This window comes from Crassostrea angulata, chromosome 6, assembly GCF_025612915.1.
Source record: "Crassostrea angulata isolate pt1a10 chromosome 6, ASM2561291v2, whole genome shotgun sequence".
Classification (NCBI taxonomy): Eukaryota; Metazoa; Mollusca; class Bivalvia; order Ostreida; family Ostreidae; genus Magallana; species Magallana angulata.
Genome location: NC_069116.1, coordinates 36,736,896 through 36,764,743, shown reverse-complemented (window position 1 = coordinate 36,764,743; position 27,848 = coordinate 36,736,896). Strand labels below are relative to the sequence as shown.

The window sequence follows — 27,848 nt, the reverse complement described above, 5'->3', positions numbered from 1 at the left end:
TCAACTGTTGGGATACTAAATGATATTTTAGTGGGTCATCTCTCCACGTTTTTGATGATTGAAATTGGTTTTCCCATTAGACGTCATTTAGACTGAGAAAAAGGAGCACAGACCCACTCAGTGACTCTTTAAAAGAAAAGGAATTGAAGGTCTAAAAAAATTACACTATTTGGAGGTTTTGATACGTATACGCCTGTTTGAGTTAACATATTCCAAGTATGGAAGACATTTAAGGGTTACAAATTGATGATATGTTAAATATATATATATTTTTAAAAATATCAGATTTATTGATATTTTAATTTTTCAGTATCTTATCAATCCATGTATAGACGTTTTACATGCCTTATCTACCCATCTTCTTTATACATGTATTTTATAGTTACTTAATTAAAATTAGGGGTATTAGTCCCATTAGGACAGTTCTAGTTGATTCAGCATTGTTTATTCACAAAGAAAAACACTTATCATAACAGAAAATAATGACTTTTAATGCAAGTCCTGATGGCAAACACTGTATCAAATAGCAAAACTTATTAAATGTTCCAAAACCTGATGGCAGATAAGTTCATAGTATGGAGCAATAATACACAGGAGTAAACATGATGGTTATAACAGTCCATATTATCTGTAAAAAAAAAATTCTAATTTCCTCCTTGCTGTGGAACAAGATGTCACAATATATGTAAAAGACGGGTCCATAGTTGTCACTCATTCCATCTGTGTTATTTCCAGAGCTTAGCACTACCGCTTCCTCTTAATCTGTAAAAAGAGAAGTTTCATTGATCCAATTTACGAGGTGAAATATATAGTAGAGCACCGCTAATGTTCCTACTTAAATAAACTTGTGGCACTTGCACTTCATATATTGGTACCAGAGCATGCAGGGATGGGGTCAGTTATGTTACTTGGAAAGTAAATAACTAAATTACAGTTACTTGCTTAAATCTTTTAATTTATTACCATAAATATAATGATTTTCAAATGTAAATAATTATATTACAATTGCTGTGCAGATGTATTTTATTGAATAACAAATTACTTTTTGAGAAAATACATTTATTTGTTGACTTAAAGCAGATAGAACAGATTAAGGTAGTAGGAACACTTCCGTATTGTGACATACTTCCTATTGAAATAAACAATAAAATCAAGTATAGTTTAATGAAAAAAAATTCTCAGATTTTTTTTTACCTAACAGCGTAGCGCAATGGGTTGGATCGTTGTAAGTCATGAGTTTGAATCCCACTGGGGCTTTTATGATTTTTACCTTTCCAAATACCGGGTACTTATTTTTGGGTCAAATATTGTAAAATTTGAAAATTCTTAAATGGTGAAAGTATTTTGATTATAAGGTACTTTTATTTACATTAATATGGACAGGTTTCTCATACCACCTTAAACAAATTTGTCATGAAAATTTACTAAAAACATGATTTAGCTACATTATAAGTTTTAAGTGGTGTTTGATGTTCATTAAATGTTCAAAAGTCATGTCCCCTATCATATACCTCTCGGGTCTGAAAGTCTTTCAAGTTGGTGTAATATTAGTTAAACTTAAAGGGTATAAATATTTGTTATAGGAAAATTATATAACATCAGGTGCTTGTGACCTGACTCTACTCTTAACAGAAATGCTGTTTGATATACATGTATCAAAGAAATTACAATGTCTTACTGTGGAATCCTTTAAACTTGTTGGACTAATTTTCACATTGTCATTTTTCACAGGTTCATGATAATTTGTAGATTTACAAACAAACTGATATGATCTATGAAGTAATACTATTTTTCATATATTTGTTATGAATGTATATTCCTTGGTGAGAACAAGGGCCAAAGAATTAATGAAAACTAATGAATCATAAATTCTAATGATTCCGCAGTATTGATAGTTTTCAAAACAACTAAAACAGCTAGTCCATAACTATTGTAGTTACCCCTTTGTTTTGGAGGATTTCTTGCTTGGTTTATCACAGGACATAGACACTTGACTATCAGTGACCATCTGTTCTTCTGAATCCTGTTGCTGTGTGTTCTTCAATGTTTTCTTGATATTGACAACCTATTTCATAAACAACAAGGCTTTATACAGTAATATCAAACAAGAGGCCCAGGGGCCATATCACTCACCTATGCAACAATAGCACAACTCTGATCAAATCAGCTCTATGGTATCAAATACAAAAATCAAGTACATGATTCTCCAGGTATTCTTACGTTAAACATTGAGTCCTTAAAATTTGGTTCTTTTTTGAGAAAAGACTTTTCCCTCGCCCTATGTAAACATAGGTAGTAAAAGATTATAGAGCTCAACAAGACGAGGCATCACCTTTAAGAGACCACTATAAAAATCATAGTTGATGATTCTTATTACGATATTGGATATTGTTATACTTTCATGTTAAATACCGAAATCTGATTGGTTAAGACGCAGTTAATAATATTTACTATTACCCTCAGCGTTAGCAACGCACTTGGCAACGGGTAACATTAAAAAATGTTACATGCGCGAAAATTATGCGCGTACGGTTCGCTGTAGAATTCACGTTATTCCTATATAAAAGCAGTAAAATTTTCTTAAAAATTTTAAAAAAGACATTCAGTATAACAAAATAAATAGTGCCTGTTTGGGAGGATAACAGTTGAAATTGACACCCCTCGAAAACCATTGTCAACCTCCGCTTCGCGTCGGTTGACAATGGTTTTCTCGGGGTGTCAATTTCAACTGTTACCCTCCCAAACAGGCACTATTTATATATTGTAGTGTGGTTTGACACAATATCATATAATATCATGATACAAAATTTTATCATATTTCATGTAAATGTCATAATGTATATTACATTATAAAATGTATAACAATACTCAACTGTATATTACAATGTTGTATCATATGATACAATATTTCATATAAGGTTTAGCTTTTCTAGCCCAATGCTTTTTGAGAAGACTTCCCATGAAACATGACAAATGTTTGCAGCACAAAAAGTGATCTGAAAATCTCACTTGAGCACAGGTAAGCTTAAAATGCTTTAACAACATTGAACTGATTGGAACACTCTGTTTAATGTTTACCAGAATAACCATTGCTTGATCTTACTTCCTGTTCAATCTGATGTTTGATTCGTATGTTGTTCTCCTTATTTTGGTTAGCTTTAGAGATCTGGGTTTCTATACTCTGCAACATTGCCTCACAGCCTGTGCACCTGAATGTTCATCAAATTGTTTTAAGCTACATGGACATGCATATATGTACTGATGAAAAATCACAATGAAATGAGTATTTTTCTTTAAGAGTTAGTATATTTTAAATTACATGTACACAAACTAGTTGTGTGTTTGATATAGTGAAAGAATTTGACCCACTCACCAGTCTTGAAGGACAGATACAATTTCTGGGACAGCTTCGGGTCGAATGTCTCGACCTAAAGCATAATCCACCTCCAGTTGTTGGTTCTTTTGATCTAACTTCCCATGAACAATATCAGCATAGATAACTTCAATAATTAAATCCTGAAACACAAAACCCTTCATTCAAAATATCTGGACAATGTAGAAGAATAGATCCTGTATAAAAAGATTTTTAAAATTTTGTCGGTATATTCTCTTGCCCCTTTTGTAACAGGATGATATCATAGTTATATCACATACTGAGCATTGCAAATCTCAGGAAGATCTTAATTATGGACAATACTACATACTTCCAGTGTTCGTAAATTCTGCATATCCAGTTCTTCTAATAAAACAGAATAGGGAATGCACTGAAAAAATTAAGAATAATTGAAAATATTTTTAACCAGCATATGCATAATTCATCATGATTTGTAATGATACTAAAAATATTCCAAGATATACATTGAACGTAAGTTATCAAAGATTACAGAGCTCACCGAGACAATGCGTAATCTTTATGAGACCACCAATATCATTTAATTTATTTGAATATCAAAGTTAATAATCCATTTACTATATCATATTGTATTGTATGGTACAAAATTGTATCATATCATATGATACAATATACAAAGTGGCCAGTTAATTCCATATGGGGGGGGGGGGGGGGGTGGAGCTAGAGTTACTGACCACATATAAACCATATTAGGTCAACTATACACCATGTAACCAATATATCTTATTGACTGCCTTTGTTTAAGTTACATATGTACAAATAGTTAATAAAACAATGAAAAGTAAATGTTTTATAACAGTTTTACTAGTTTCAATTTGGGTACAAAACTCTATGAATGACTTCATAATGCTCAAAGAGAGCAATAGTTTGTACTGACGGTGTATCGTTTATACAGGTGACTGCTGTCAATAATTAGAAAAGTTTAAAAAAAATCAATGCAAGAGTGAAAATCAAGCATTTTATAACAAAGTTACAAGTTTCAATTTGGATACAAAACCTGATGTTTCAATATGCTAAGAATGATGTCATAATGCTCAAGGAGTGTTATCTTCCAAACTAACAGTGTATATAATACAGTATTTTCTGTGGCTCAAAATTTTTGCAGTTTAGACACCAAAAGGTATCAAATTATACTCTGTGTTTCAAATTTCTGCGATTAATTTAGACTGCAAAAAACAAATTTAAACATAAAACATGTTATAAACTGTATCAAATTTTGACTCCATCTTTGCGAGTTTATTGAGACTCTGCTAGGGTTATTACCGCAATACCTAGTGCAATGAGGGTGTTAATTTTCCCATTATGTAATCAGCCACCTTTTTATACTAGATGTAGTAACTGTCACATGATCAATGTGTATCTTAGATATGGCCAACAAGGGGCATCTGCTCCCAAAACTTAAACATGCTCCAAAATCCTAAACCTCCTCAAGCATGTGAAATTTATCCCTCATTTTCAGTATTCAAGTGTGTCAAGTCTATAAGTATGCCTAGATACACCATCCATGTAAGTTCTGTGAAGATAGGACCAGTTATAGTTTATATACAGGACCTGCTCTGAAACCAGGTCAGGACGCTGAGGGTATAGCATAAGCTTTCCCTGATTTTGTCTCGGTGAGCTAAACATTAAAATAATTCTCAAAATGAAATAAGCATTTTAACAAGTTAAGTTAAAATCAGTTTGTATAATACATCTTCACATCTTGTAAGAGTAAGAAAAATACTGGACCTACATGAATGAGCCTCATGACTTTAAAAAGAATAATAATTAATAAATTGTATTTTCATGAAAAGATACCATTTGTATCACTACTCAAATGAAAATTACCTTGTTTTTTGTTGCTAAGGAAACAATAGTCAGGTGCCTTAGTTTATCTAACTGTGCTGGACTTAATGATGGAAGGCTGGAGGAGGCTGCTGTACAACATAAAACAATATAGCAATCAAGAACTGGTGAAATTTTTTAAAAAACATTGATAATTGACTGCCCTCATGAAAAAAGGGCCCTTAACCTTTGACCTCATAATGCTCAGAAAACGCTGCAATTTCAATTTTTTTTTTTATGATTTGTTGTGTTGTTAACACAGGAGTAAGACTTTTTTAAAATACCCAATGAAAAAATTTTTTCAGTCAAATATGACATGTGGATTAAAAAAATAGTTATTTAATAAATCACATATCATTTTTTTTGGCAAGTTACTATACTCTTCGAATGTAATATTGCATACAAGCTGATGCCTATATTTCATAAGAATGTGCTAATTCTTTTTGTTATACTTTCATGTTAAATACTGAAATCTGATTGGTTAAGACGCAGTTAATAATATTTACTATTACCCTCAGCGTTAGCAACGCACTTGGCAACGGGTAACATTAAAAATGTTACATGTGCGAAAATTATGCGCGTACGGTTCGCTGTAGAATTCACGTTATTCCTATATAAAAGCAGTAAAATTTTCTTAAAAATTTTAAAAAAGACATTCAGTATAACAAAATAAATAGTGCCTGTTTGGGAGGATAACAGTTGAAATTGACACCCCTCGAAAACCATTGTCAACCTCCGCTTCGCGTCGGTTGACAATGGTTTTCTCGGAGTGTCAATTTCAACTGTTACCCTCCCAAACAGGCACTATTTATATAATGGTCAAAATTTCTAAAAACTTATGAAAATAAGCATTAAATGTATTTGATTTCAAATAACTTTAAAAAGTATTTTATTTAAATATCCATTAGCTAATGTATTATCTTTCTGGTGACGCTTATAGATATTTGAGCTTCATATCATCTTTAAAAGCAAGTCATGTTAAGTCAAACAAACTTAAAAGTCCTTCCCCAAAGGATACTTTTAGCAAGTTTGGGTTTATATTAGACCAGTGGTCTGGAGAAGATTTTTAACACATGGAACCCTATTTTCACTCTTTCCTGATTATCTCCCCTTCAAAGTCAGACTGCACTTCAACTGAACAAATCTGAAAGCCCTTCACCAAAGGATGCTTTGTACCAATATGTTAAAATTAGCCCTATGGTTCTGGAGAAAAAAGATTTTTAAAACAATTAACCCAACTTCCAGTCTTTCATTCCCCCTTTGAAGAGGGACTAGCACTTCATTTGTACAAACTTGAAAGCCCATCCCAAAATGATGCTTTGCACCAAGTTTGGTGGAAATTGGCTCAGTGGTTCTGGGAAAAAAATTTTTTTAAAACATTGAACCCTATTTTCACTCTCTCCTGATTATCTACCCTATGAAGAGGAAATGGCCCATTATCTGAACAAACTGGAAAGCCTTCACCAAAGGATGCTTTGTGCTAAGTTTTGTTGAAATTGGCAAAGAAGATTTTGAAAACATTAACCAAATTATCACTCTTTCCTTATTATCTCCCCTTTGAAGATGAACTAGCCCTTCTGTTGAAATTATTTGAAAAGACCTTCCCCCAAGAATGCCTTGTGTTAAGTTTGGTCAAAATTGGCTCAGTGGTTCTGGAGAGGATGAAATTGTGAAAAGTTTACTATGCTGCTGATGACATTGACGACAGATGACAGACAAATTTTGATCAGAAAAGCTAACTTGAGCCTTCGGCTCATGTGAACGTAAATGTGAGTTTGTGAAATTTTGACCCTACGGGCCCTCTTCTCATGGCAACAGTCAATAGAATATAGTAAACAATTGAAAATTTTATCATTCAGACATGTTGTACAAGCACAGTACCTTTGTAATCTTTGTAACATCCATAAGCAAATATGTTGAGGAGGTTGAAGTATTGTGAATGTGCACCAGATGCAAGCTGAAAAGGAAATATTCTTATACCAGTAAGTAAGCTGATACACAAACAGTCAAACTTCGATATCTCGAACTAGATTGGACTGTTTAAAAGCTCTGAGATATTCGAGATATTGACGGTAAAATACGTAAAAAACAAGTGTTTGGGACTTACAAGTCTTTTTGACATATCCATTGTATTCAAGATATCAGTGTTCGAGATATGTCAAATTCAACTGTACTTGCATTCTTCTGACTAAGATTGCATACATGTATTAATGTCTTAAATAAAGCAGGAAAACGATACACCGTCAGTACAAACAATTTCTTCATTTTTTGTAGTCTCTTAGGCTTAAGGATCCTTGCATCATCTAAAGTCAAGGGTTTCTGAACTGCTTTGCTCTACATAAACCATTGACCAGACTGGCATAGTTGGATTGGGGGCTAGAAACCAGCTCTTTGGTTGGTGTCATTAAAGTCTGCATTATCCAATAAGAAACGTTGTTTCATGATTGATGTTAATGGTGCAATGATTAACGCTGCTCCATTGTCATTATAAAATTTGGGCCCTATCCAATATAACTCTGATGGAACAAACTGACACTTCAACTGACTAGCAAACAAACTACAGGACTCTTGTCAACGAAAATTGCTACAGTCTTAAGTTTGACCCAGGTTACTGTTCATGAATTTTAACGAGTATACATGGTACACACACCTGTCAAAGAAATGATACAAGGAGAAAAAATTCAAGATTTCTTCAAAGATACTTCATCCCTTTTTACCTACAGATACTACAGGTAGCTAAACAAAAACAAATTTTATGGAGATTTATAATGGGAAATTTTGTCATCTTTTCTCCATTCGTAAGCACGAGAGAGACCTCGCAAATTTTTTCTTTTCATGTCATTTGAAATGCAAAATCTCCCTGGACTTTTCATTTTTGGTTGTGTTTTGAAACCTACACTGGTAGATGGGCAAACTGAAAATCTGATTTTTTATCATTCTGAATGCAATTTTGGCACAAAGGTACTTGCGATCATCAAAATACCCTCTAAGCAAATAGCGGTGGAAGCAGAAACTAAGGACAGAGTCAGGGCTCATCATTAACACTTGACTGCTACCAGTGAAAATAAAATTTGGACATGTCAATATTGATGGGCGCTTGTCTAATTGGACAAGTGATTTTTTATTTAAAGAAGTCTTCAAATCATTAAAAAAAAAACAATCGATGAAAAGTTTGTTACTGAATTTGGAAGGAATGTTTTATCAAAATAATTTTGATAAAAAATCAGACAAAGTTGAAATTCGGAAATATCATGATCTCTTGTCTGAATTGACAAGTAGGAAAAAAATTTAATGTGGAGCCCTGAGAGTAATGTGAAATAATACAAATGAATCATGTATCAATTTCACAATTAACTATCCGACGTGCAACCAGTTCTCGCCAAGTACTATTTCTTACAAGTGCATTGTTATTTCATTTTTCGTACGTGATTTTATTTGTTAATAAAATGATGTAACAATGCACTGGCAAGGGTTTGTACTCGGCAGGAACTGGTTGCATGTCTTTGCCAATCATGAGTTATTACTGTAATGCCTTCGCCATCTAAACAGACATGTCATCCATTCTAAACCAGTGAACCTGGGAAGAAGATATATTGTTTTTGTTGTTTCAGGACACTTCCTAAATAAGTTGTACCACAGATGAACTGGACTACTAATAGCGAGTGCAGCTCGCCGGCGCTGCGAAGCGAGCTCTAAGAACCAGTGTGCGCGGGAAAAAGAACGAGCTAAACCTAAAGTTCATCAAACAAAATTTTTTGTCTACGTCCCATAATGCTCTCTAATGTTTTCACCCGTGGTGCTGTGCCAAAAATGGCTGACTTTTAACTCGTAATTTACGGTGTCTTAAGGTTTGAAGACACGTTTTGAGTACCGCATATGCTTTGGCGAGACTCAAGAGATTTGTTAGTTGCTTCCATACCTTCGTATTGAGTCGAGATACGTAAACAAAGACGAACAAAGTTATGGATGACGTCACAGTGCACCCGCGCTATATTTCCCGCGATAAATTTAGAGGTGGATCAAACATCTATTATGCGTGTACTAGCTATTTCAGTATAGACTGCGATACCTGTCTCATTGACATACGATTTGTTTTTTGTTTTTTTTTTAAATATAGAGATTATTTAAGTATATACTAGCAAAACCAAACTTTACTGTCATATCAATTCATTTTTAAGCTAATTGTGTATGCATGTAAAGTAGGCAGGTAAGTATATGAGTATATCAGAAGGGAGGAAATAAACAATAGGATATTTTGAACAAAATAAAAAGGAATAAAGAGAAAAAATAAACAGTTAAAAAATTTATGTAGATATTGCATATAGTCAAACCATTAAATTTAAAAGTGGGAAATTACACACCTACAAACACGCAGGAACGGGACTCTCTCTCTCTCTCTCTCTCTCGGGAGAGGGGTAGGGGGTTGCGCTGTATTTATCATGACCATTAAAATTAGTACATTTGCCCCGGCATACTTATTGTAGAGAAATAATCTCTCAAAAAATTTTTGACGTTCGTTGATACCTAAATAACACTAGGTTGACGGTATGTGTAATTCTTGCTGCGCTCGCCAGAACGGTAGCACCGTAAAACATATTATAAATGGTTTTGGTATCCTAATGGTCAATATGTAATTAAGCTATATTAATTAAACATTATTTCAGCAACAACCAAATTAATATCAAATCAATATGCTCTGCAGTTTAATATTTACCTCCTGAATATGTGGCATATCCAAAAGCTCTCCAAAGACGTAAACTCCCTGTGCATCCAGGGCTTGCTTGATAAGCTCTACAGCTCCAGCACCCTTGGCAGTTTTGGCCAAGAGAACGAACTGTTCCAAAGGATTGGGGGTCGCTTTGTCTGTCATCTTAAATCTATAACACAACGAGAAATAAAAAGTGGAATGTTCTTTTTATCGACGCACGGAATTATTTAGTTTAAAAAAATGAATGGATATATGAACATTAAATATTATTCCTGTGCCAAACCTGATAGTGATATTTGATAAATAATAAGAATGGAATTCGGACAATCAAATCAAAAGATTTCTTATCTAACAATAAAAGGAATGAATATTAACTAAAGAATTTAAAGTAAATACGTTTGTTTTTCTCAAACCAGGAGTATCCTACAAAGCGAAGATCTTCATCATGTTCATGGTCTGATTGGTCAACATCGAAACATCACAGGAAGTTTACATGTTATCTCCCTTCCAATATGATTCTAAATTTTAAAAACATGAACGAGTCCACATTTTTATTCCGGAAAAAGTGAACCATTTTGGTGTCCCAATGAGCATTTTCGGAATCTTAGAAACCCGACAGGGGACTTCGGACTGTGTACTTATTAGTTGAAGGAAAATGTCCAAAAGAAGTTTGAAGAATTTAAATTAACTATATAATATAATTATATAGTTGATTTATTGAACTTAATTTTTAACCATAAATAGTAACGTTAACTTCATTTGCTCTCATAAGTAAAAGGAATATATATGCACATAATATAATTTTTTTTCAATATTCTATTTCGATATTTTCTATGATTCATTCAAATGAATTCAAGACGTTATTTTAAATTGATTTTTTTTCTATAGTAATTTCATGTATATCATAGTGATACCGGACAAAAAACTGGGGCAGGCACGTAGCCTCGTTTTTGAAAGTGGGGGGGGGGGGGGAGACTCATCCCAAAAATCTTGTCAAGCAAAAAAAAAATTTTAATTTAAACTTTCCCAAAATTTTCAAAATCCTAATCGGGGGGGGGGGGGGGGGGGGGGGGTAGCGTAATGTATCACTTCACTTTCACTCCTCATTTCCTTATTTTTATATCAATTTTTTACATACCCCCAGAAAAGTGGGGGGGGGGGCAACTCCATGATTATTCAATTTTTTATATGTAATTTTTAAAAAAATTGTTGCTGCGAGAAAAAGTGGGGGGGGGGGGGCAGGCTACGTGCCTGTGGGGGACGTCATGCATAATTGTATGGATTGCTTTCCAATGCTAATGATCTTTTGGGGCAAAAACCATGATCATTGTTTATATACGTTGCACTTTTGTACCCAGTTTATGAACTGATCAAATCACCCTTTAAACCGAAAGTTACTAGGCTCGTATCATTAAGAAAATTGTGTTCTCAATAAAATGTTTCCCATAATCGTAATCCGTGGGGGGGGGGGGGGGGGGGGGGGGGGCTGGCTCATTTCCTTATTCTCTTATCATTTTTTTCCATACTTCCAAAAAAGTGGGGGGGGGGGGCAACTCATTCAAAGTTCAAATTTTTACGTGTAAATTTTTAAAAATTTGTTGCTGCGAGAAAAAGATGCTGCGTGCCTGTTATAAACAATGTATGACATGTACATACAAAAGCAAGACTTGGTGGAAGATTCTACCCCCCCCCCCCCCCCCCCCACAAAAGGATTAGGAATTTGTTGTATGCGTGGCCCAGTGGTAAAGTGTAAAGTCTGGTCGATTTTGCGGTCGCTAAATCGATTCCCCATGCTGTATAAATGCTATCTCATCCTGTGTTTTTTTTTTTCAATTCCTTTAGTACAACTCTGTGTATGACATCCAATATAAAAAGACCTCTTTGGTACCATTTCATTTTTTTACATTAAGATGCATTGCATTTTCTGGAGGTATGGCCCGGAATATCAACTGATATCATCATATAACATATAACTTCAGTTCTATATAATTATTAATTTCTCGATGCAGACAAATCAGTGGTTTCAAACGCCATTTTAAAATTAGTACCTATTTAGACAGGTATACAGGTATCAACATATTTAAAGGGCGCTACACATGTGTACGTTTATATGGTCAAATATATGATATTGTCGATTCACTATGGTGATCATATGCATGCTCGTTTTTAATTATCTATTCATTGATTTTGTTCAATATGTTTATTTGTATGATATTTTTGTGCTTTTTATCACGAGTACAAGAAGTTGTGTATTAAAGGTGATATTGACAAAAACCAAGTAAAAGTATTTATACATTTGTACAAGTATCGTAAACTGAAAATGTCAATAAATTAAGTAATTTGGAGAAACTTTTACAGAAAGCTTAAATACACTCGTTAAATTGCTATCTGTGAAATTTTGAAATACATGTACTAGCATAAAAGTGAATATTAAAATACTATAGCGTTAAGTTCTGATGCATTATCTTTGTGATTTACTGTCTGTATTCTAAATTCTCTACTTCGTATTATTATTTTTTTTTTTTTTTGGTGCTTCATGGGGTATGAAGGTAGATAGCATAGCAGAAAAATACAAAACCTGCGTTATAAAAATTGACGAGCTTTGTTTCACATGAATGAATGTGTTTACCTTTTGGCCAAGGACCCAAGCTAGTGTGACAAGCATCAAAGAATTTTTATTTCTTTTGTCTCTTATGTGGGTTCCTTACATTTACTAGATCTTAACTTCAAGATGTACATATTGTCCTTTACAAAAAATTAGATTATTGAGAATCAAAATTTGTACATGAAAAAGTTGTCATGTACAAATTTTGATTCTCAATAATCTAAATTTTTGTAAAGGACAATATATTGGTTTCTATTTTGACTTTTTACCATTGACAGATTACGGATTTAGTAAGCTGTTAGCATCGTTTCGACTGAGTAATCGGATAAGCGGTTATAGCAGTTGCCATCCCATATACATGTACTACTATATACCGGTATTAGATTTACAACACTGCTCTCTCTCTCTCTCTCTCTCTCTCTCTCTCTCTCTCTCTCTCTCTCTCTCTCTCTCTCTCTCTCTCTCTAAATATATGTATTAGATTTACAACATCGCTCTGTTATGGTTACTTTTAAACATCCATTTGTATTACCTTCAGCGCCCATTCCCACATTCTATGTACAAAACATTTTATTTCTGTCGACGAAAATGGAACTAGTGTGTACATACACCTAACGCTCAAGTGCCAGTTTAACACACCTCTATTTACAGAGGTATAGAGTACACTCAGTTCTTAAAGGCATCTGGACTGTGTTAAATTTCAGAAAAAATATATTATCTGTCAAGGCAACATACAATGTATTTACCTCATATATTGATCAGACTTTTTTTTTTTATACCAGTTTCATGTTCATAAAATGTCCATAAAATGTAGAAAATCTTAGAACAAATTACATTATAATAACTGCTTGAAGAATATCATCCAAATCTATTTCATTATCCCCTAGAGTGGAACAAAGACCGATTGTACCCCAAAACACAAGCCAGTCATTGATTACATAAATATTCCCGCCAACATGACATACAACAAGACTTGTTATTTAGTTGTAGTTGTGCATTAAGCATACATATACAACTAGTAGCATACTGTGTTTGTTGATTTTTGTGAAAGGTTGCCAGTGGATTTATTTTAACGTTTATACATATATGTGATTAAAAATCCCAGCGACAAAAAAAACCCCAATAGAAAAGTACCTTTGAATAAAACAAGTAAACACATCTATTCAAAATCAATGTCATAAATATATAAATTTTTTAAATCGATCCATATTCAAACAGGTCCTTATATTTTATTTGTTATTGATTCTGCAGGGCGAGTCCTTAGTTACCACCATATTAGAAGCCGAACAGCTAAACCTTGGGCGCACATTGAATCTTTTCCCGGGAGGCTTCACTGCACACATTTCAATCAACTTTAAAGGTAAGAAAATTATGAAAATTGCAGGTACATGTCGACGCTTTATATAACGTTTGTAAGTGATGTGATGTAGTAGGCCGTTTTTGGAGATGTTGGATACAGATCTTAACTTTTAAAATCTAAAAGAAATGTTGACCTACCCATGTGACTTTATTATGGTAAATCAAATACCCTTATATCGTTATTGTCGTCTGCCTCTTAAAATGGCATCTTAATTACACCATACATACAAAGAGTGTAGGAGGCTAATTTTCTTATACAGTATGTAAAATCAAGTTATGTGCTACACGTTGTGTAAATCTCAATCAGTTTTTTTTATCTTACGTACGCCTATGTATACTTGTTAGCATTTCATTACATAAATGCACTACTTACCCGTACACGTAAAAAATCGTAACCTCTTGGCATCTTAATTCCATCATGGATACAAAAGTAAACGTCACATGAGAGATGCTGTTTACCAGTATTGATCTAATCAATAATTTCTTGTCTTATATATAGTTTCTAATTTAGTATTTATGGGCAAATGATTAAAAAGTTCTTTTGTTGATCAATGCATACCGTGCGACCGCTACCTCGCTGCTGTATGAGAATGACCATTGCAAATAAAAGTGTCCAATTTGATACTCAAGTTCATTGAACTTTCAGGTATCATCACCAAGAACCAATGCCGACTCAAGGTCACGCAAAACTCTTGTTGTCCTTTCACATTGTCGGGTTCGAATAACTCCGGAAAGCTCCTCTGTCATGCAATCCATGCAGAAAGTGGGGGGGGGGGGGGGGGGGGGGAGAGACATGACGACTTGTGGGTTTTCATAACTGTATGAACGACCCGCTCATAGTTGCCGAATCTGTTTATGGATTTTTCCCTTAATTATACCAAAACCCTTTGTATGGTGCATTTTTGTCGTTGTTTTTATAATGATGTGTCCAACAATAAAATCGATTACAATTTGCTTTTTTTTGTAAGTCACCACTATAAATTATGATCGAAACAGAAGAATCAAGTTTACGTTCAGGTGTGTTGCACCGCTACTAAAAAAGAACTCATTTTTGCATTACAAAAAAAAAAATAATAAAAACTCCCATATGACTGTTGTCAAAACAAAAATCCAGCGCTGTAGAAAATGAAAGCGAATTTAAACCATTACAATACATTGAATGCACGCAATTCTAATTGAAATTCGTCACGGGGTAGAAATGATTGCACCCATAGAAAGGGCCGAGACAAGTACAACGGAATAAACCATTCAGATGAGTGACGCATGTACATGTTAACAACAATCTACTCTTTAAAATTAATAGATTTTCTTTAAATGAAAATCCAATTGAACGTTTACACAAAATAAATTGTTTAGCATTTGAAATCTTTGTCATGAATATGGCCGACCCATTGAGAGCTTATTGCTCGGTTTATAACCAAATAATGGATGTTAAAGGCAATGACATACGTACGTGCTCTTTACAAATAAAGAGCGCCAAGTTTTTTTCATTGAATATTGAATATATAATGTAAATATACCGCTATGAACAAGTATTTACACGTGTGTAATTGTATACAAATATAAAATGAACTATAAGATAGAATGTTAAAATATGTATCAGATTATCTCCTCTTTTTTTTGGGGGGGGGATAAATCAAACACATTATCAATAATAATTACTAGGGGAGGGGTCGTGATTGCTTTAATTTTTTTTTGTTTTTTTTTGTTTTAATTTTTGTTTTTGTGTTCGAAACAAACAAAGATCTATTTTAACTTTATGAAAGAGATTTAACATTCATATGGTTTTCGAGCGTTAAGGTGCCAAGTATGATCGGTTTAATATAGATGAATGGACTGATTTTGTCAGTTTCTGATTACAAAAGTTGCACCAAAAGAAGTATTTTGTATGATGTTACATGTATTTACACTCTTTATAGAAACAACCCTTTAGTGTTATGGAACAAACTCAGATTTGACGATCCAATCCGAACAACAGATGTTCGGTAGCTCAAATATATATATAAACTCAAACTGTATACTCTGATTTTTAATAAAAGATGTTTTTTATTATTATTTTTAGATGGGAAATGCTTGTTCGGGTGGTAAAGGGAAAGGTAATGGGGGAGTCATGAAGTCAGTGAACAAATTCTGTAAATGTGGAGGACCACGCCCCCATTCCGGGCATAGCCGAAAGGGTTCCGGTCATAGCCGAAAGGGTTCCGGAAAAGGCCGAGGCAAAGGTCATGGTCGTAAACGAAGAGGATCGGGATCGTCCAAAGGATCGCATTGACCTAATGTCTAATCTAGCTGTTATGTTATATCACCACTGTTGTTTGTTGACTGCACTCACTTCAAGCTACTCTACGTTACTTATATGAACTGTGAATTTGTTGAATTAATTTCCCCCACACTCAAAACGGTGCTTTCAGACTACTGGGTATGCTTACATGATACGAGAGGAAAAATCCAAGCAGCAAGAGTGAACATAATTTGAAAATCTAGGCCAGTTTGGCATGCCCACGTGCTTTTCTACTCTAAGATACCCATGTATTATGCATAAAAATAACAGTAATTAACTCTCGAGACTTATTTTGTTTATTGCAATGACTTTGCAGATATGAATAAAGTTTTTAAAAGGAATTGTTAAGTTGGCATGTGGGTGGTGCGTGTGCTCTGTGTGCTTGTTAATTATTATACATTTTTAAAATATCAAAATGAACGACGGAATAACGAAAATCCACGATCAATCGGTTGAAAATTGTTTATTATTGTTGTGTCATATTATATATAATTAGAGTCTGGTGCAAGGATGACTGTCGATTTTAATGTGAATTAGCCCCCTGCGTTTTTAAAAAATATATTTCATTCACCATAAACGGACCAAGGTATAAAGAAATCAATGTATTCATCAAAAGAGTGATTTAATTTTAACTGAGGATGTGCGAGTAGGGTACGTAGCGTTATTAAAACACCTTAGAATTGGACTGAGAGCATTGTGGAATCAATACACCCCTGGATACTGCTTTGGATACTGGTATTCAGGCGTCATTGACTCTGGAGAAACTGGTAATTTACCCTGTATCGTATCGATGCATGAAATTGTTTCTTCAATTTGCAATTAAAAAATAGTGAACTGACCTCTCTCTCTCTCTCTCTCTCTCTCTCTCTCTCTCTCTCTCTCTCTCTCTGTGGATGAGTAGGTGTGAAAAGCACTAAATAAAATCAACAACACTAGTCATCTTAAATGTGTCTGATCTAATATGGCTAACGACACGAAATTTTTATCGTTCGTGTTTTTTTTTATAAACTTTTATATCTGAGAGAGAGAGAGAGAGAGAGAGAGAGAGAGAGAGAGAGAGAGAGAGAGAGAGAGAGAGAGAGACAGAGAGAGAGAGAGAGAGAGAGAGAGAGAGAGAGAGAGAGATTATAGTAATGTATAATATAAAACCCAGCGGTTACTTTATTTCAGCGTCCCACGCTTCCGTCGTCGAGACCCTTTTTTCCATGAGTATAGCAAGTTTTCGGCAAGGGTTTCCCGTTTCAGTTATTTTGTTTGAAAAACATATGCCGCCAAAAAGAGCTACACAAAAACATCTGTTGAACAACAAATCTTTGCATTTGTTAAGAAGATAAAATAAAGGGGAGAGCTAATTATTGCTGATAGATTTGAAGAGAAAGCTTAAAAATCATGCTGGACGACTTTAAGGCAGGAAACAAAAAGGGACAGCGGTGAAATACTATATCGCCTCCTCTTTTATCACGGCTTAGTGCGAGGGTTTTACGGATTATTTCGGATGAATGCAGATGCAATATTGACTTCTACGCTTGGTATCAACGCAAAGGAGCACTCCGTTCATTTCATTCCATCGTAAAGGTGAAAAAATAATCTTTGGGAAAATACTTCATATATAATTACAAAAAGAAAATGATTCTGCAATGCTTTCCTTTACAAAAGCAATGCTCTTTGGGAGGTCGAATAACATTGCATGGACCACTGAAACCCCCAAATAAACAGTCTGAAGTTGAACACTATCCACGGCAGAAATAAATGTATGTTTCCGTGAAGTTCAACAAAGAATTCCTATGTTATGATCACTTATTGTAAATATTTCCTGCGCGATGAAAACGATTCTTTTGAAAAAGTTTGTTTGCAAACAGCACATTTTCTCAACACCAAGAAGAACAAGTAAATAAATCGATGATATAGAATTAGCATATAGAACATGAATTATATTTCTACTGGTAGATACCGGTATTAAATGAAGAATTCATGGTAGAAGTAATCTTAGGATTAACTCTATTTGTAAAAAGACATGCCTTACTGAACGCGGTCGATTTATATGAAGTGAATTTACTTGACGTTTACTTTCAGTGTACATGTCGTATGTACCGGTGTGAAACAGCAAGTGCATTATTAGTATACGTACAGTGTACATACATTGTGGCAACGCACTTTGAAAAAAAAAATTCCAAATGCGTTAAATTTGGGATAAAGTTTACTCACTTTGAAAAAATTTTCAAAGTGCGTTATGAAGGTACATCAACATTTTTTCTTATCGAGATTCTAAACGCTCTTTGAAAAAAATATGTATAATACACAAAGTCTGGACTTGAAGTTTCTAATTTGTTGATAGTATGATGATTTGGTAACACTAGCAAATCTAATTTACCATCTTTGAGAAAAGGGAGGGGACGGGGGTTAACCAAAGATACAGTTCAATTACCAGTATATCATTTAATTAGTTACAAGAAGAATGTCCCATACCCTTCATATTTCCTTCCAAAACATATGATATTCAGAAACATGAAGTAAACGTATAAGAACGAAAAAGAAAAAATGTGATATTAAAAAAACGAGCTGACCATAAAATAATTCTACAATGGTATGTTTTAGAATCTGCAAGGGTTTCGCCATAAACCCTTTTTTAAAATTCTTATTAAATAAACCACTTCATTATATAAACAAAAGTTACATTGCCAAACATTGAATTATTATAAACTTTTAAACAAACATAAGGTGTGGGATTTTTTTTTCTCGCACTGATGTTCTAAAAGGTCACACTGTTTTCGATAAACATTAATAATGTATACTTTTTTCACATCATGTTTGTTTATAAGCACATGCAATTGAATCCAGTTGAGATATGTTATACATTGATATCCATTATCAATATAAATAAATTATTTTGGTTTCTAGCATAGACCAATGTACCAGATAAGAAAAAAAATTGCTGCATACATAAGAAAGGACAACGTAAATGCTAAGCGGCGCAGTTTATGTTATATTTGGATAATTAAAATCTCCTGAGTTGTTCTTTATGTATAAATTGTCAAAAATTTCAACATAAGCTTCCGAGAAAAGAAAAAAAAATCTAATCGAGAAACAGTTTATCAAGTTAGCTGAGAGTGCATGTGGCTTCTTTTTTTTTTCCAGATATCTCCCATTGAGAATAAAAAGTTGAAACAATAATATTAAAATATCGACGATGTCAACGCACTTTGAAAAAAAAAATTCAAATTGTGTTGACTTGGTCCCAAAGTTAACGCACTATTCTTCAAAGTGCGTCATTGTTCAAAGTACGTTGTAACAATGCATACACACAGTCTTTAGAAACGTAAACATAAAATATGTAAATCCATGAATACCTATACATTTAGCTAACTTATCCTGATTTAATTCGTTTTCATTAAACAAGTTGTCGCACGCACTCCTCATTTATCGCAACACGCAGGGGAGGTCCAAACGTTTGCATTCAGAATTATTCAAAAAATAAAAAAATAAATTGAAATTTTGCGTCCTCTGTGTAAACCATTTCGGGGTAATCTGTTTCTGGGGGTATATTCATATTTAAAATCCAAGTCAAAATGTAAGAAATACTCTTTTAAAAATATATTAATGTAAAATAATGCGAGATAATCGCGTGGAATTGTAAAATCCCACTTTGGGAAAGCCTTGTCCTAGACCCCCTCCCCCCCCCCCCCCCCCTGGAATAACTCGAACCATGGCATCGATATAAATGATATTATATAATTCAAGGTCAGGAAAATGATTTTGCGCGGACCAAGAACATTTTCTATACAATATTCCACCTTCCAGTTTCGATTGAAAGTTTGTGGTTACATTTTATAAATTTTGTAAAAGCAACTCTTTCGTCATTTGAAGGTTTGTTTAGATATTTATGACCCAAAGCTTTTCTTCAACACTCTGGGAGTCAAGCATTTGGGTGAACTTTCTACACGTTTAATCCAGTCTTTAGCCAAACTGATACTTAATTTCTTTAATACAGACATAAGAAAAACCACATCATTTAAGTATATCTCTGTCATATAAATTCAGCTCTGGCTGCATAAAAACTTTAGAAAAGCATTTATAAAAATTTAAGTTTACAAGTTTACAAGTTTACAATCACGTGCCAATTAAAAGTTTAACCCAATACTGTTATTTGTAATTATTCGTACCTTGATAAAAATTACCAAAGTTACCGAAGGATATCGCCCAGTTTCCCTATAAACAAAACAATTTGGGATGCTAGATCTAGTGTGATTTGATGTTAAATGAATCTTTTCTAAAATATGTGTTTTCATGTACATACATTAAACTGTGGGCTAATAAACTATTAAACAAATCAATTTGACTACAGTAGCGTTTTAGTGCCGCCTTGACACTTTTTATTTTTTGTTTTTCTCACTTTTTAATGTGTAAGCTTGAGTGAATTGTGTGAATACCCTACACAAATATAGTGAATGATTCTATCACACACATAAAGTGTAACATTTTCACATTAATGTGTAAATTTTACACTTTATTTGTAGAAAATATCTATCTATCTATCTATCTATCTATCTATCTATCTATCTATCTATCTATCTATCTATCTATCTATCTATCTATCTATCTATCTATCATCTCTTGCCATTCGTTTGAATTGTGTACTATATGTTAATATTATAAATATTAGGACATTAGAAATTGTTTAAACTATAAAAATACCATTAACGCTATTTATTATTATAACAAAATTAAGTTTTATATGACATGTGCTTGAAAAAACAAGCGTTCAAAAACACCATCGAGAGAACGCGTGCGCGCCGGTTGCAATTTGGCTACAAAAAGCTTCAGGAAATCTTTGAGGTGAGCCAATATTTGTCAAAATGTTTTCTTTGCTTGGGTGCGCGTGTCAAAACTTCCCCGTTGACTGTTCATTTGCAGGAGGGCATGAGGATAAAAGCAGATTACCGTTGTTCCCAAAGTAATTATGGGATTCTGGCGGTGGCGCTGGACGAGGGGTTTGTTTACCCTTATCACTGGGGATCACTTAAATATTGGTACAGAAACAGAGTTGGGTTTCAAAATATAATAATGCATTTTGGAGATTAGCTCCCCCGTCAGGGCGGGTCGGAAACGATGACTGTCTGGAATATATGCCTGTGCGTGTCAAATACCGCTACATGTGATTATTTCACCGCCGTATTCTTGTATCTAATGATGTTTGAGATAAGATTCTAATGAAATAATTTGGTATTCCATGAAATGACAATTCATTAACAGATCTATCTGAATATTTTCAGAGCAAGATATGGAATATACGTAAAACACTACCAGTGAAGCATTATCATGATACGTTCAGATTCGTAACCTTTTTAAAGCTTAAAATCTTTAAAAATTGCGATTTGCAAAACCTCGATATACCGGAATTTGGAACAAATTTTCCAAATAATGGTTTATAATCACAGATACTAAATATAATAACTTTTATATTTGAAACGTACGAAAGTATCTTGCGTTATGTTTGTTATTTGTGTTTCAAAGGCAGAGTGAACAAAATGAACCTAGCTGTGTATTTTTTGAAAGACGTTCGGTCTTGATCATACTGCACTTATATAAGATATCATATATTTGCATGATTCATTAAATAAAATTCAGCTCTCATACTCCAAATACTGGTAATATTTAAAATGGTGACAAAAATTACCCCCGTGTAATCCAAAATATTCAACTACTCGCATTAAATCTGTGACAATAACGACAGTCGACCTTGACCAGATTATGATTTTGGACTAACCATTGTGTATTTGGGTTTTGGTAACAACTGTTCACACCTAATTGACACAATCTTTTATCATGGTCATTGGTAGGCGCACAGACATGGTCGATCTAGTGCGTTTCCCCGCTGTACCTGCATGTGTGGGAAGCGCAAATATTCAGATTTTTCATAGTTATCTAGATATTAAGCATTTAATCATTATTTTTTGAAAGATATAGTCTCATAACTGCAGCGGTGTGTGCATTCAAATTGAGCAACGCGCGTAACTCAATTTGAATGCACATACCGCTGCAGTTATGAGACTATATCTTTCAAAAAAATAATAATGATTCAGTGCTTAAATAAATGTACAACAATTAGGTTTAACAAAGTTAACATACAGGGTTATTCTTTTTTTTTTCAAAACCCCGTGCAAAATAATAATATTTATTTAACATTATATAACATCAAATAATATTTATTTACATTATACACGTACTTACCTCAAATTCATATAAATAATCATACGCATTTTGCTATTGATGCCTCGTTATACAGATCTATACTAAAAGTTGTTAAAAGTTATGGGATAATAACCTAATTTTAAGGAGAATAGGTGGTTACAAAAGTAAGAATTTAAAAGCCATTAACTATCATAAAATATGTTAACTGTATGAATGTTGGACTAATCACAAATTTTTAATTGAAACGAAGACAGTACTGTTTTGGATTTTGAATAAAAGAGAACAAAATTTATTTGAAATTTAAGCTTTCACAGATGGATCCGCCAGCCTACGTATGCTAACGTTAAGGTAGCTCACGAGTTTACTCGCAAGTCAATTTAAATTTTGAATTTTTTTTTCTGCAGAATATGTACGTCTTTTAGAAGTTTTACAAAAACAAAACAGACAAAAACAGTCAGAGTATTTATCCTAAACATTTGTCAACTAGATCCATTGGTTTCAAAGTTTTGTAATTTTTGAAGTGTGTTGAAGACGTATCTCATACACATCAATGTTGGCTAACACAAGTGACGCCATATCAGTACTTATCATACTTAAGCGTATTTGAAAACTATGCTCATCATTTTTAAACTAATCAATTTAATTTTTAATCAACACGAAAAATGTATATATGATTTAAGTATCCATCCGTAAAAAAAATAATAATAAGTAGGTGGCTTCAGCCTATATTCTATAAAGCGACTTTATTTAGCTTTAAACCGTTTCATTAAACCTTAAATTTTGATTACGACGTTACGATAGAACATCATTACTTTCTAACGTTTGCAAGGCGAAAAATAAGTATTATTCTTTTGTTTAAATTGATGTGCACATTAGAGCATGCAATTAATAAATTTATATAAATATTGTATTTTACAGTCATCACTGTAAGCCCAAACGCAATAAATGGAGAGTAAATAAGAAAAGACATACCTATGGTTCTTTTAATTTTTAAGTTCCTTTTAATTTAATGAAGCTTAAGTAATGCGGAAAAATTGCAACAGATTCACCCAGAGAAAACAATTTATGCTTAAACATTTTTATTTCATCCTGCTAAAGATGATTTGCTTAATATTAGATAAAGGCATACCTGCATTAAAAAATTAGCCGAAACTACATATCTTAAATTTTGCACTATAAATAGAAAGGAAAATTATAAACTAATCACTGTCAACAAAACATAAACAATGACTTTTTAATGATAAAAAAAGCAAATCATTATTATATAAATATTGAAAATACGCTAAAAGTATGATTGAAAAATAAACAGTACTGGTAAACAAATTTATTCACGAAACATATACAAATGTATACATATAGACACACACATTGAAATAAGGCTGACATAAACTTGCCCATAAAGAAGGAATTGGATATATTATAAAACACAGAGAAACTCACCATATTGGAGCCCGGTCTGGATTTAAACTTACGACCTTCGCGGGCAGCGTGCTAACCACTTGGCCATCTAGGCAAGACAAAAATCTTGCTTTCGATGCCGAACGGAATCTAGCGCGCTGGTCGCTCACTACACGGTCGTTTAAGAATGGGATATTGCCTTTTCATTCAAATTTCAAAAAGGGAAATTATTTATCGACACATGTACACTTTTATAATCTGCTTTCAGAATAAACCTTCGTACATTGTCACCAACTCCCTTCAGACAGTTTGATATGAACACAGCGGAAGTATCGCATATTTCAACACAAGACATATGCTGTCCGTAAGCTATAATTGAATTTTACCTGACAAGAAGTTATTGTAACATTAATTAAAAACCTACTTTCATTTTTGGTAAACCAAACCGAAATTGCAAAAATGAGAGTAAGGTGGTAGTCAGGCTTTGGCGGATCCAAGTCGGTGGAAATTTGCATCAAAATATAAGCTTACAATGAAATGATATTGAATGATTACGCAAAGAGTTGATATATTTTCTTGGGACTTACTTACAATAGGCCTATACGTAAAAGTTAAGATATGACAAATGTTGAACAAATGAAATAAGGCAATTCGTTTCTTGAATGCACGATTTTAGTTTTGGTGGAAAGAAGCATCACCTCTGGTGAGAGAATTTAATAGTACTTTCCAGAGCAGAGCAACCAAGAAAGCGGGTTAAATGTTGAATACGCAGTATATAGGACAGTTCATCAAGCATTATTGGCAGATACCTTGGATTGGACATCGATGTTTGGTTAATGTAAAACGGTTAATAAATATGTTAAACACTGAGGCGAAAATTTCGATAGAAAGAACTTTACAGAACGGGGTCCCTAGGAACACAGGTTGACTAATTAAAATGTAGGACGAGTTAACCATCGGACAGATACTTTGGATCTGACAACTTTGGTTTACAATATCGAAATAAGTATGCATACGCTAGCGTTTTTTTAATTTCATACTTTTATAGCACGACAGATTAGTAGAGTAGTAAACGTTATATATACATCAATTTGTAAATCACGTACAGTCTATATGAATAAATGATGTATGCATATCGTTGAGTTTGAGGAGGATTGGGAAGTTAAATTGGAGGGGGGGGGGGGGGGGTGACCCCCCCCCCCCCCAGTTGATTTATTCAAAACCGTCTTTTATATGAAATGCTGTTTTGGGACAGTGGTAGAACTAATAGTGGAATTTGATTATAGAACAAAATTAAGAGATTCGACGCACTAAATACCCAAATAAAGCGTTTGAAATAAAATAAACAAGTTTGTTATTTTTTTCCTGTTATTTGGGATACTCTTAACATTCACCCATGTAGTTGTATTTTGATTTCGATTTAAAAGAAAAGGTTAGAAAGCAAGTACAAAAAAAACAGGGTTCAAAGTTTTAAGCATTGTATCATATTACATGTATTATGTAAAGTGTTAATTCCCGCGCTTGCGCTGGATATCATTTAGTTCATTTTTAAATTTTGTCGCTACTGTGTATTCAGGTATCAGTCGCTTCAATTACGTTATTAAGATTTTTGTAAAATAAAAAAAAATACTGAAATTTTACGTTGTGGAGATTAAATAGGCGTCAACTACTTTTCATCAGTGCGTGTTTATTTCCAACACACGGATTTATGAGAGTCAATTAGACAGTTTACGAAGTCCACACTCGTTGATGGGTTATTATGAATTCGATAAACATCACAAATAAATCCATTTAATTTGTTTAGCCCATATACCGGTACATATACGCCAAATAATTATACCTTAAAGATTCTTATTTATGTTCTTATTAACCAGTTCAACCGAACATAAATTATTTATAAAATAAAACACAAACACATAATTTATAGGATAAGCTCGCATGCGCGAATGCAACAGACTTTAATAATCATATAAATGTATAATATAGTACAAAGTAAACGGCTCTCAGTCTCTTTACTTTCATAAACAAGTACAAGCATACTCATTCTACAAAAGAAGAAAAAATCATGTAGAAACAAAAAACTGACAGAAATTGTCATCATTTGGGAGGGGTGGGTGGGGATAGTCTGTTGCAAAGTGGCATCGAACTTCGAATAGCTTAAAAAACCCCAAATTCTACTTTATATGTGTACAAGTCATGCGTAGCACGGAATAATTCATCATATTCACCCGTAAACACCCGTAATTTAAACAGCCAATCGATATGTAATATCGACACGCCCACTTAAGGTATTCGATGTATTACGACCACATTTTTACCTAATAAATGAATGGGCCGATTTTATTAATCATGATATCATTTTTAGGTGTTATCAAATAAAAATACTCCACCAAAGGAATTTTCAAATTTTAATCATGGTCCAACTAATTACACCTTGAATTTTGCATTGAAGTCTATGGACAACGTATGTTTTATTAAGATATTGTAAAAAGTAACTTATAATTCGTAAAACTCTCTTGGTTAATACATGCATAAACTTTCTTTTTATTAAAATATGAAATAAAATGAATCATTTACCGCAGATGTTTTGACAAAATTAAAATTCCCTTTTTCCATCAAGGGGAGATAACTCTTTAAAAAACTTTAAGGTGCAAAATGACCGGCTTCTTACATGTTGTCTGTCATGTGAATTTGTTTCATTTTACTTTCATAGTTATCTAGCAATAAATATTTAAATATTTTAAAATGATTCAAAATTATTCAATATCCCTTCACTATACATTGAATACCTTAATTCAAAACAAACACACGTGTTTTCTGTAACTTTTATAAATATATTTGTGTCATTCAGAATTTTAATAAAGGGCAGTTATATGATGTTCACTTAGTGTTTTTTTTTATTATCTTGATTGTGTTGTTGAAACTGGTTTTAAATTACTTCATATGAAAGCTTTTAAGTTCAGGGGGATCTAAAGCTACTTGGTCCGATTTTTTGGCTAGTAAGTATCAAATCAAATAATTTTCAACACAAAACAATCATTTTAGAGAGTTGTATTATTGCTTATAACATCAGAATAATTCTCTTTTTAAGCAGAAATAAATGTCGTAAATAAAAATAATTTTGTTTGGTTACCTCAGAAATACCCCCAAAACAACAACAACAAAAAAACCCCAAAACCTCTACACCGGGGACGAACCTAAAAAGAAGTAGCTAAATACCGCGTTACTCTTTTCGTTGATTTTGTTTTTGTAGACAGACTTTGTACGTCATATTTCCATAGAAATATATCGCTAAATGTATCGGGAAAACTACTACAGTGGCTCTATTATACATATAGGAAAGTAAACCATCGTTTTACAGCGTTTATAAGATTTAATTTTGAATCGGACCAAGTACTATTAAAGGCAATTTACATCGACGACGCCCGTCATTCATATCATGGCAGCTAATATAGCGACGCCCATTTTATTAGCTGATGATATTGCTGGGCTGCGTTCAAGATCGTTGTTGCTACCTTAGCTACTAAATTCTAAGACATCTAGGTCCTATTGAACGCATTGCATGAATGAACTACATGTAATGCTGTCATTGCTAAGCTAGGATATAGCGGCTACGTAGAGCTATAGGTATACGTTAAAGTCAACTTATTAAACTTATATTGCTGATTATCTAATATAAAAATCATACGTTACCCGCTCTTGGTATAAAATCAAAATGAAATCAATCAAGGTATATAATGCGTATTTTTAAGATCAATTTTTTTTTTTACACACTGCAGCTCAATTACTTCTTTAATACGTAAACATTATACATTTTCCCCCAAAATTGCCCATTTAAAGTCAATTGCGTTACAAAGATATCGTGGTCTCATTAATTTATTTCCGACGGATAAATACAAACTACTCTGAATAACTCCATCAAAAATTGGTTACCTGAATATGTCTATATATCATCAACAACTATTCAGGACGATAAGATCCAGGAATGTTTATCAAATCAGATCAAATTACGAGAAAAATACCACAGTTTGTTATGTAGCTGCACGTGTATATTTGATGTCCTTTCCGTAAT

At 33.3% G+C, this 27,848-nt stretch overlaps 1 protein-coding gene and 1 long non-coding RNA gene across 3 annotated transcripts; one reads left to right on the top strand and one right to left on the bottom strand.

Annotated features, from left to right (window-relative positions):
• Window positions 1-470: 470 nt before the first annotated feature.
• Window positions 471-20,572, bottom strand: LOC128187801 (COP9 signalosome complex subunit 7b-like). Of its 2 annotated transcripts, none has more exons than XM_052858403.1 (9): window positions 20,565-20,572; window positions 9,951-10,113; window positions 7,118-7,193; window positions 5,240-5,328; window positions 3,705-3,764; window positions 3,374-3,516; window positions 3,104-3,209; window positions 1,941-2,065; window positions 471-762 (listed from the first exon to the last, which is right to left on the bottom strand). In XM_052858403.1, exons 2-9 carry the CDS (start codon window positions 10,104-10,106, stop codon window positions 726-728), a joined length of 792 nt encoding a protein of 263 aa, XP_052714363.1. In that variant the 5' UTR covers window positions 10,107-10,113; window positions 20,565-20,572; the 3' UTR covers window positions 471-725. The 2 variants fall into 2 exon arrangements, with proteins under 2 accessions (XP_052714363.1, XP_052714362.1); XM_052858402.1 differs by lacking the exon at window positions 20,565-20,572 and adding an exon at window positions 10,341-10,466.
• On the top strand, window positions 13,680-16,530 carry LOC128187802 (uncharacterized). Its single transcript, XR_008244089.1, has 3 exons — window positions 13,680-13,698; window positions 13,801-13,909; window positions 15,971-16,530. It is a non-coding gene; the product is annotated as an uncharacterized LOC128187802 (long non-coding RNA).
• Window positions 20,573-27,848: the final 7,276 nt, after the last annotated feature.